A 12,078-nucleotide genomic window follows, 5' to 3' on the forward strand; every position below is an offset into this window, starting at 1 on the left:
TCCGCCTGACTTTCTATCGGAGGTGAGCCCGTGGTATATGGAAAGGTCATGCTGCGAGGCATATGGGAACCATTCAAAGCTTCGTTATCAACCGAACCGCGGGAGTTAAACTGTGTATTGTGGGAGTCAACTGGTAGGTTTTGGAATGTAAACGAATGTAAAGGATTATCAGTATTTGTCATTGTTGAACTGCCTGATAATCTGGGAAAAAGGCGCTGCCCTTCTGGTTGGGAGAGATTCGAATCGGACACCATAAAGGGGTCAGCATGGTTGAGAGCTAATCAGTTGTTAGCTTGAAGTCACTAAAAGCTGAGAGCCGCACTAGCTTTAGAAGAACAACGCACAGGTTTGGTTAAACGGCCCCTGATTTTGAATATCTGCTCGGGCTTCGCCATTCTGTTCTGGGTTTCCTTGTTGGCGTGATTCCACAGTAGCGAAGGGCCTAGTTACGCGTTCGGTAGGCGGCGAAGCTGAATAGTAGATTTGCTGATGCTCGGTGGGAAAATAGCCATAATTGAGATTGGTTTCTCTAGACTGGGCTTGCAAATTGGCTAGAAACTTGTTAGTCCTTCCGGCTATGAAATAATGCATTTAGTTGTTTTCATAGATCACATACTACCAAGGAAGTGATTGATACCGGGTTCCCAGAAGCCATTTGGCCCTGGTTGATCATGTGTCTGGCCTTGAGACTGCTGGTTGCTGAAAAAAGTAAAAGGAGGGGGCTCGGAACCTATAGACGCCTGTAGATTTGTTGGTATGGTGGTACCTGGAGACGCGTATTCATGTCTCCCGGCCATACCAGTATGATTCACAGGCATATAAGCTCGATGATGGGATATCAGCGGGTTGGATGCAGCTTGACCGAAGGTATAGGAATTAGATGCGGCGTGCCGTGGAATCCACGATACCTGTTGATGGAATTCGTCTTGGTTTGGATGGCCTTGATTCCGTTGTAAAGATGACTGGTCGTTTGTGAAGCGTTGAGATGGTTCAGTGATAACTGCGGGTTGTCTTTGGCCGTTACCGGGGTAATCGGGTAGGCAAATATCTCGACTTAACTGCCGGTTTTGGGATTGCGGATAATTGTATGGCGATGCGGTCCAGTGAAGGTTTAGAGGCAGCACACAATGAGAATGAGGCTGAGGCTGTTGAACACAAGACCCGGACACTGGTTTAGGGCTAGCAGAGGAAGGACGATTTATTTGCGATGCCCAATATTCTAACCAACTCGAATGGATAAGCAGATGGCAAAAAACCAGGGAACGGGGGGTAAAGAAACCCCCCCCCCAAAAAAGAAAAGAATAAGAATAACAAAAGAAAGAAATTAGGTTATGATTTTGACGTATATCAATTTAGCTAGCAAGACAAGCAAGTGAAGGAACATCGAGGCCACTAGGTGATCCAAAATCTAGAATGAAAACATAAAGACACAAAATAAAACTGAGGAAACTAACCTTTGCAATTCGAGCAATATCTGGGATGTGGAGGAGATTCTCTGGACAGGCTGTCTCTCGATGTATCCGGCACCGCACATGGATGGGATCGCACACAGAAGCAACAGGAATGGGAACAGGGCAGTTGGCAACCAGTGGCATTTTTATGAATGCATTTCGGAATAAGGGTTTGCAAAGGGCAATTTGACATATTTTGTCTTTCACAGGCTCATGCTCGTCATCGCTCGTTGTTGGCAGTTCAGCGGTGGCCGTGGACACAACTGTTGTTGAACGTCAATCAATATAGCTCAGAGTCAGCAAATTCGATAGCCTTTCAACGAACCTTTGAAGGAAGGCGGTTACCATAAACCCCCGCAGCAAAAATGATTTTTTAATGAGTTGGTTCTAACTGTGAACTAGAGAGGTATATATATATATCTGAAGTGGAGCAGTCTGATCCGCTTATCTCCAGTTTACGGGCAGCAAAAATTTGATGAATGTTGCCAGCACGGGAGCATCCAAGGCTGAGTGAAAATTAAGTGAAACTCCCGCCGTCGGACACAGTCCGGGAGAGAATGTCGAAGAGAGGTATATATTTACAATGGTCTTCGGGACAAAGGAGGTAGGTGTATCTAATTCTATGAATTTTCGTTGTCGGAAGCGGTATCCTAAGCTGACGTCCAACGGGAGAGAGCGGGAGATGAGGAAGTTGGAAAAAAGGTTGAACAAGAACAGACTTCAAAGGGAAATCGGACACCGAGATGACGTTAAAGAACCTTTAATGCCTGACCCAGCAAGCTCCACGAAGAAAAGCTGCGTTTTCGGACGAGGACTGACCCAGCGAACGTGGGGCTGGTCAGAAAACCTCGGGCTATGAAGACGTATCGCGTTGCCCGTCCATCGAATCCAAGCACTCCAACGAATAGCAAGACAGAGACGAGAGGGTCAAAAAGGCCAGGTCCTGTGCTGCATCCCCGAAAGTTAAATAAGCAGGCTCCCGGCCCTTGGGCTCTCTGCTGCCCATTATTTGTTTCTCTTTTGTCATTTGCTGCTCTGGTATCATGCAATAAGCCGCGAGCCGAGCAAAAATCAACCGGCACAGCCCAGGCCAATGCTGGGGCAGTAACAGACCCGGAATGTGATCGGTCTTACATGGTTGATGGAAGAACCACAAAAATGGCCCATCAGCTTGCTGCTTCCTCAACCCGGTAGCGCGCCGTCATCAGCATAACCGCCACAGAAAATATCTCCGGACGAAAAATGAAACAGATCGCAGAGTTTCGGCTCTTACTAAGTTCCCATGTATGTATAGATCTGTATTCTGTATAGAACTTTGAGGATGGATAAGTCCGTGCTTATTTTTGCGACAATCTCTGTGGCCGGAGTTGGCGATACCCAATCAGAGGCGTGCTTTTGCCGGAAAACACGCCATGGGGATCCAAAGTGATGGCTTCTCCACACTCGAGAGTTCAAGATGCATTCGCTCCAGGCCGCTGAACCATGCGACGTCATCGGGACAAGCACAGCATACCGTTTCAGGAATAGCTGTCGCTAGGATGGGCCGGAGGTTGCGTGAGTTACCGCGTATTGTCGACAAATTAAAAGGACGCACAATCCTTCACCACACATGGATTCATGGGACTCCCATGCATCCTTTAGTTTCCGGAAGTCAATTAAGGACCAGCTCGATAGAAATCTGATGATACACATATTTATCGATCACGAACTTTAATATTTGATGCATGAACGCTAAAACTAACGCGGTATCCAGGATTATGATTACCTCGCCTCGCCTCTCGTCTCGATGCTACATATAACTTACTGCGTACGAAACAGTGGTCTCTCGACCACTGTGAATTGCGAACTGCGATAGACTGACGCCGGGTATCCATGGCTAGTCAACGTACTCCTAGCTGACTTGATCGTTTTGTACTGCCCTCTGATGCAAGAATGACAATTCCAGGCACTTTTATCGGATAAAGGAATAAAATTGCTTCTGAGTAGTTCCAGTCTCCCAATCCATACATCTGAAATCACGAATTTTCTCGGTATGGCGATTTACAGCTGGAAAGAGTGCAATTGCAACAGGCCAAAAACCACTGTGCCCATCTTAAACACTGCGTATACCGTACAAATAAAATAACCACTCAGCTTGATCACTTCATATTTGATATTTGCAACTGTCTTGCTAGATTGATAACTCTATAGTACAGTGGGGGGAGATAATTATACGTACACTAGCGCATTTTTGCATCAACCAAGAATATTGCAATACTCTATTATTTTAAATATCTCAACCAATATATTAGATATAGCTCTGACAGTAGAGTATTATATAGAATAGAATATAGAGAGTTAATTATACATGATATCTTTCTTAATATTTAATTACATCTCTCTTGACAGTAATTACTGTCTTCATTCATCATGACATTGACTCTATAAGATTCTATATCTTCTTCTGTATAATAGAATTTCATATCTTCTGTAATTCATCCTTTATCTGCTCTGTAGAGTGTATTTTATGTCTTATCTTTGAGACACAGCACTTCATAGTCATTCAGAGGTTCTCAATTGAATTTCAATCAGGGAATTGTGCAGGTCATTCTTCATGATTCATCCACACATTCTTTGCCCACTTTTTTACTGCTTTAAAGATATGATAAGATGCATCATCATTCATCCAATATGCAATTCCATGTTTCTCAAAGATTCTCTCACAATGTGGATAGCTGAATTTGGATAGAATGCTAATATACTGTGAGGAATTGTAATGCACTCGTTTATTATTTCCTTATTATTATATTATCTTTGTTTATATCTTCGTCTATTCTTACCTCTTTCCATTATACTCTCGCTACCACTATTTCTGTATGTATATATATATGGATGCATGTATTTCGCACATCTTCTTTCTCTTTCTTTTCCTCTTCAGCGATTAGCTACAACTACAACTACAACTACAACTTCAACTATACTACTACTATAATTATTATTATCTTCCACTACACTATATACTATCTTCTACTATTCACTCTTCACACTGTCATCACCCCTCACAGTTTCTAATCGCTCAATCTTCGAGAGACGGTCCGTTGAGTAATAGTCATGGCCTCTACCCGCAGCATCCGCCGTACTCGTGCTACCGCCGAACCAGAAGCAACAAACACCAGTGAAGAAAACCGTGAAACGCGCACCCCTGCCACTGAAAGTGTGCAACAAGCATCAACCTCTCCTATGGAACCAGACTCTGAGCATAGTTCAGAAGGGGACACCTCTTCTGAAGATCTGAATGCAATTGAGGCCGAGAAGATAGCTGTGACTAGGAGAATTAAGAAGTTACAGGCTGAGAAGGAATTGCGAGAACTCCAACACCGGTGCAATACTTTACTGCAAGAATTGGATGAAACCATCCCAGCCACCCGAAATACACTCGAAGCGCATCCGAACCATGGTAGAGACGCAACTAGCGTGAATTGTAACCGCGAAAACGCCACAAGCATCCTCGGACCACCGGAGCCTACGCTACAAGCGCCCAACACCTTAGTGGAAAGCGCCGTGACTACTGTCAGTGGGAGACGTAGTCGGGTACCACTTTGGCAATTAGAACTTCGAGATCCCGGCATGAGCGGTCACCCTCCTCGGAGAGATGTGGAAAAGTTCCGAGGCCAAAGCATGAAAGAATTTGAAAACTTTGTTACAGCTGCTATCGCTTTCCATGCCAGTGATCTTGATTATTACAACGAACACGACCATCGGAAGGTCATCGAAGCCGTCACTCATTTCAATGTCGAGATGCAACAACGTTGGTATCAACATACACATGATATGCGGATTTTGCCACCATGGGAAGAATTTGTTAGCTGGATGCAATGTCAAGTCACCGATCCAGATAAAAGTTTCCGAGATGCAGATAGACAGTACTGGAAAACAGAGCAACAAGAAGATCAGACAGTTCAACAATTTGCTTCACATTTACAATCAATTGAAGGGCGTCTGCGGCATCCTTATAGCGAATACCATCGGAAATCACACCTCTACATGAAAGTTCTACCTTCCATTCGCCGAGAATTTGACAAATATGCAACCAAACTAGAAGAGTTAAGCTATGATGCCACTCTTCACAAACTTGCAATAGCAGAATCAAATCTGCCAGAAAGACGGAAGAAACTTAAAGAGAAGTCAAACTTCAGAAACCCTACTCAAAGCTTTAACAACAGAAATAATGCTGGTAATAAGCCACAAAACAAACGCAGATGGAATGACACTACAAAGTCCGATGACTCCACCCGATCGAAATATTGCCGTTATTGCAAGCGACCAGGACATACCGTCGATTCATGCTTCAAACGACCCAAAGATGAATCCAAGAACACTAAATCCGACTCGAAACTCAATGCGAAAGATACGAAGAACACAAAGGACTCAAAAAACGCTTAAAGCGCGCCATTCAGCTCGCAATGGCAACTATAAGCGCGGAAAGTCGATGCAAAAATGCCTTAAGTTTCAATGTCACAGTGGAAATCACTACGCCTAAGAGTCTGCAAAAAGTGCTTGCACTAGTAGACTCTGGGTCAGAAGTGAACTGTGTCGATGAATTTTGGGCAAAAGACCACAATCTAGAAGCTGCTCACCGCAAAACCAAGATGGTCAAATCGATTGATGGATGCATAATGCGCTCCTTTGGAGAGTATAACATTGCAACCACTGTCACTGATCACAAGGGTAATGCACAGCAGACATCTCATTCCTTCCATGCGATGAAAATGAAGGACTACAATCTTGTGTTAGGATTTCCTTGGTTAAAACAAACAAATCCTCTTATAGATTGGTCAGATGGACAATTCTTCTTCAGAAGCTCTGGAGATGAACAACAGCCTCAAATTATTTCTGAACAAGATGTTTTAGCTGAAGTTCTCACCGGAGCCAGAGTAGGAATGCTTGTAGTATTACCTACAGAATGTTCAAAAGACCCAAAGCATGCTCCACGCGTATTCTCGGCTGCATATTCGGACTTGCCGACCGGCCTACCCGATTATGTTATGCCATACGCGCATATCTTCTCAGAAGAAGCTGCTATAAGCGCGCAAAGACCAGAAGAGGCGGAACACCGCATAGATCTCGAGCCTGGTGCGCGACCTCCATTCATGCCGATATACAACCTCTCTGAAACTGAGTTAGCTGCCCTAAGAGAATATTTAAAGAATGCATTAGACAAAGGGTGGATACAACCGTCCAGTAGCCCGGCTGGTGCACCAATTCTCTTTGTCCCCAAGAAAGATGGTGGACTCCGTCTTTGTGTAGACTATCGAGGGTTAAATCGAATCACCATCAAGAACCGATACCCTCTACCTCTAATAAGTGAATTACTTGACAGGCTCTCAAAAGCCAAGGTATTCACTAAGCTGGACCTTCGAGATGCCTACCACCGCATACTTATAGCGGCAAAAGACCGTTGGAAGACAGCCTTTAGAACGAGATATGGACATTTTGAATATGTAGTTATGCCATTTGGATTAGCTAATGCTCCAGCGACATTTCAAGCATACATTAACAATGCCTTGTCTGATTTGTTGGATATATGTTGCGTTGTTTATTTGGACGACATTCTCATATTCTCCAATTCGAAGCAGGAACATAAAGTGCATGTTACTAAGGTGCTAGAACGTCTCGAGCGTGCGAATCTATTTGCAAAACTCTCTAAGTGTGAGTTTGAAGTGGACAAAGTCTCGTTTCTGGGGTTTGTTATAGGTACAAATGGTATTGAGATGGAGCCAGACAGAGTCTCCACTATTGTGGAATGGCCTACACCTAAATCAATTAAGGAGGTTCAATCCTTTTTGGGCTTTGCTAACTTCTATCGGCGATTTATTAAGTCTTTCTCCTCTATTGCAGCCCCATTATTCGAACTTACAAAAGGGAGCAAGAAAGGGGAAAGAAAAGCCACTTTTATGTGGACAGAAAGTGCCCAAAGCGCTTTCAATGAGCTCAAATCGCGCTTTATGCGTGCTCCTTTATTAGCTCATTTTGACCCAGCTCGGCGTATTCAGATTGAACCTGATGCGTCCACTTTTGCAGTCGCTGCTATCCTGTCACAATTGCAGGATGACGGGCACTGGCATCCAGTTGCCTTCTGGTCAAGAAAGTTGATTGATGCGGAAACGCGTTATGATACTCATGATAAAGAACTCTTGGCTATTGTAGCAGCATTTAAGAATTGGAGACACTATCTGGAGGGAAGCCAGTATCCAATTCAAGTCTGGTCTGATCATGCCAATCTGCAGTACTTTATGACGACTAAGGAACTGAACAGACGTCAGGCCAGATGGGCGGAAGCTTTATCTGCTTATGATTTTGTATTACTGCACCGCCCTGGATCAAAGAATCCAGCTGATGGGCCCAGTCGTCGCGCAGACTACAGTGAGGCCTATAATGGCCAAACTATGTTACCTACCCTGCAACAGAAACTGAAACATGGAGTTAAGCTAGGCTGGGAAGCTGATACTTCTTTTCAAAATGATATTTCTTCTGATGTAGTCTGTGCACGGGTCTCTAATGAGCAAAATGCTCCTTTTAATGAGCGAAAAGCGCTCCATACGTCGACGTCTTATACCTCTCGCGTAAACTCTTCCCCTCTGATGCGCGTTGAGCAATATATGCCCCGGATTGCAGTCAATAAGGCTATTCTTGGGGACTCAGCATATACAGAAATGCCTGAATCCTTCACCTCATTTCTGAGTAAAGCACAGAAGATTGATTCTTTTGCTGCTGAGCAAAGAGAGAAGGTTAAAGAGAAGGGTATGACTGTTGCTGAAAATATGCTATGGACAATTTCTGAGGATGATATATTGCGTGCTGATGGTCGCGCATATGTCCCTCAACAAAAGGCACTCATTGATGAAATTATCAGTGCAAACCATGATGATCCGCAGGGGGGTCACTTTGGTATAAAAAAGTCCATAGACAGCATCCAGGACAAATACTATTGGCATGGGCTAGTCAGGGATGTCAAAGATTATATATCCACTTGTGATACTTGTCAAAGAGTTAAGCCAAAACGGCACAGACAATATGGAGAGTTGGGTACAATTCCCTTACCATCAAATCCTTTTGAATCCATTACTATGGATTTTATTACAGGCTTGCCAGCCTCTACATTCCTCCACCAAACCTACGATGCGATTTTAGTGATTGTGGATATATATACCAAGTTTACGATCTATATTCCTTGCACCAAAAACATTACAGCGGATGAGCTAGCGGAAATCGTTTATACCAAGTTCTATACAATTTACGGAGTACCTAAAAACCATATATCCGATCGAGGTTCGCTGTTTACAAGCCATTACTGGTCCACCTTTTGTTACATGCTAGGCGCACGCCGGAAACTTTCGACAGCCTTTCACCCTCAAACAGATGGCCAAACGGAACGACAGAATCAAACCTTGGAACATTATCTCCGATGCTTTGTCAACTATCATCAAGATGACTGGGCACGCTGGCTACCACTAGCACAGTTTGTTTACAATACCTCTCAACATGCCTCTACTGGAATGGCACCCGCGGAAGCCTTAATGGGATATCGACCTGATTTGAAAATTAACGTCAGCAAACCACCACAACCGGTTGCCATACATGCTGCTAGCCGCGCGAAACATATTGAGGAAACACGCCACAAGCTCATCGAGAACCTACAAAAAGCACGACAAGCACAGAAAATCTATTACGATGCAAAACATAAGCCTCAACAATTTAAAATAGGTGACTACGTCATGCTCAATGCAAAAAACCTCCGATTACTACGCCCGGTTCGTAAACTCGACCATAAATATGTTGGACCCTTCAAGATTCTGAATACCATCGGAAAACAAGCGTACAAACTGGAACTGCCACCTTCATATAGAAACATCCATCCTGTATTCCATGTTTCTTTATTGGAGCCATACAACCGCAGGAATGGAGCTTTACCAGAACCAGGACCGGAACTTGTCGACGGCGAAGAAGAATACCAAGTTGAGGAAATTCTTGAAAAACGACAACGAAAAAACAAACCTCCGGAATATCTTGTGAGATGGACAGGTTGGGGACCTAGTGGTGATACATGGGAACCGGAAGAAAACATATTAAACACTCAGGCATTCGAAATCTTCCTTGAACAAGAAAATGAACGACAAATACAAAACCAACATACTCCCAAACGCCAAAAGCGCAAATCTCAAGTTGAAAAACGCTAGAAGCGCAAATCTCACCCAATACTCCTTCCGGTATTCGTAAATTACCGGCACCCATTTTGGGCGCAGAGGTATAGGCAAATGCCTATCCCACAGAACATTTGCCTCCTCACTCCTCCCCTCCCCCATCAACCTACCCATTCTCCGGCACATCCGGTTAACGAAGGCATTCCCCCCCATCTTCTCCTCCCACTCCTCCACCGTCCGGGGCACCCGCTCCCCCTGCTCCACAGACGCCAATGGCACTGCGGCCACCGGCGCCTTCACAACCTCCTCCATTGGCTCTCCAGCCAGCTCCTCTCCCGTCAACTCCTCTCCAATCAACCCCTCCGCCACGGAGCCCCCGGAGCTCAACACCTCCAAAACCCCCACATCCTCCTCCACACCCTCCTCTTCCTCTAACACCTCTGCCCTGGAAGGACCAGGCACAACGTTCGCACGGAATCCGACTGTTGTACGTCACGAGATTAGGGTTAAAGCTAGGGCAACAGAACAAGCGAACAGCGAATGATGCTATACTGGAACAAGCTAGTGAAGCATGTGACCACGCTAATAACGCCACTGACAGAGAACACCAACAATAATACGCGAAGAACAACTTACTTAAAATCGGGATATCCGAGGGAGCCCATTTCAACAAAAGGGGGGGGGAGGGAGAACGAAAATTTTATTGAATTAAGAACGAAAAATCGCAGCAGGAGGGCAAAGAGTTTTGATGATGGTCAAGTTAAAAAAGAAGAGAAATTTTCAAAGGAAAAGAAATTCTTTTTGTTTCTCTGCACGCAACCCCTAGCAACCAAAGAATCCACCAATTCTACCTCATTAAGGAATCGATAAGAACGCGTATACAAGCTATTGAGGGGACGCGATCGATACACTGCTATCAACAAGCGGCATCTACAATACGGAAATGCAAACATATACTAGCAAGCAATCTATACAATCGCTGAGGGCAGCTCTTATAAAAAAGGGGGGCAATTGTAATGCACTCGTTTATTATTTCCTTATTATTATATTATCTTTGTTTATATCTTCGTCTATTCTTACCTCTTTCCATTATACTCTCGCTACCACTATTTCTGTATGTATATATATATGGATGCATGTATTTCGCACATCTTCTTTCTCTTTCTTTTCCTCTTCAGCGATTAGCTACAACTACAACTACAACTACAACTTCAACTTCAACTATACTACTACTATAATTATTATTATCTTCCACTACACTATATACTATCTTCTACTATTCACTCTTCACACTGTCATCACCCCTCACATATTCAAACTGATTCAATTATTTCTGAATCTATTGTTAATTTTTCAATCATTTACAGCTGTCAGTCTGTTCTCTGCAGCTTCTACTTTTATATTTGTTATTGTCAATCATTTAATTTTAATTGAATGATTGTCTACTGCTTTGTCTGCAAAGCTAAGCATTGAATTGATGAATGTGTATATGAGTTGTTAAAGACTCTTTCAATGTTTTTCATATGCTGAGATGCTGTAAGACTGCTATCTGTCAAAAAACCTTCATCAGAGTTATATGAATTCTTTAATGATGATATAATTAATGTAAACTATTTCTGCAAGTATATTCAAAATTACAATTCTGTTTTGATATTTACATCTTTTAAATACAAGCAGAATTCACATCTGAATTGTCTGATTATTGATTATTTGATATCATTTCAAATACAAAGAGAATTCTATCATCTGCAAAAGCTGTTAAAGTCTAAATCAGATGAAAATATTTATTTTACACAAATGTAAATTCACAATCTGCAGTTTAATGTGAATATTATAAATGATGTGAATTTTGCTATACATTCTAATGTGTTTAATCATATCTATATTGTGTTGTTTGCTGTTTGTTCATTTGCTTTTCCATGTTCTTCTTTTATATTGTTGACTGTTAACATTTTTAACATTAAATTTTTTATTCAATTTTATCAGTCTGCATGAGAGATACTACACAGCAGTTTTATTGTGTGTATTGATTTGAACTCTATTCTACAGCTGAAGACAGGCAATGACTACTGCTGTGAGAATCTATCTACTGTTTCAGAGATTGCAGTTGTTCTACAGAACACTTTCAGCAGCACTCATCATTTTCATATCATTTTTTTAACATTATAACAGCTCAGTGCTGATTTGAGCTTCATATATATTGATTTTTACAATTCATTATATTGTGCACTGCATTATATTTTACTTTTTTCTTCTGAAGATTATGATTGATACATTGATATGAATGTACTTATATTTGCAGATTTTCCATCTTCCTGCAACAACTTTAATGATAATGTTGATGATGATGCTATTGATGATGAAGATGAGTGTGATAGCTGTAATCTGACTCTGCATATATAATATGCATATCATCTTTCTCAATGAAATGGTGTTGATGCTCGTCT

The 12,078-nt window shown here is 42.7% G+C and overlaps 1 protein-coding gene across 1 annotated transcript; it reads left to right on the forward strand.

Moving 5' to 3' along the window:
• Positions 1–4,541: 4,541 nt before the first annotated feature.
• HCAG_08402 (hypothetical protein) lies at positions 4,542–9,667 on the forward strand (the record flags this gene model as incomplete). Its single annotated transcript, XM_001536570.1, has 3 exons — positions 4,542–5,664; positions 5,847–7,139; positions 7,329–9,667. The coding sequence occupies 3 exons, from the start codon at positions 4,542–4,544 to the stop codon at positions 9,665–9,667; spliced, it is 4,755 nt and encodes a 1,584-aa protein (XP_001536620.1).
• Between the last annotated feature and the right edge of the window lie 2,411 nt (positions 9,668–12,078).

The sequence above is a fragment of the Histoplasma capsulatum genome, genomic scaffold (genome assembly GCF_000149585.1).
Source record: "Histoplasma capsulatum NAm1 scaffold_11 genomic scaffold, whole genome shotgun sequence".
Taxonomy (NCBI): Eukaryota; Fungi; Ascomycota; class Eurotiomycetes; order Onygenales; family Ajellomycetaceae; genus Histoplasma; species Histoplasma mississippiense.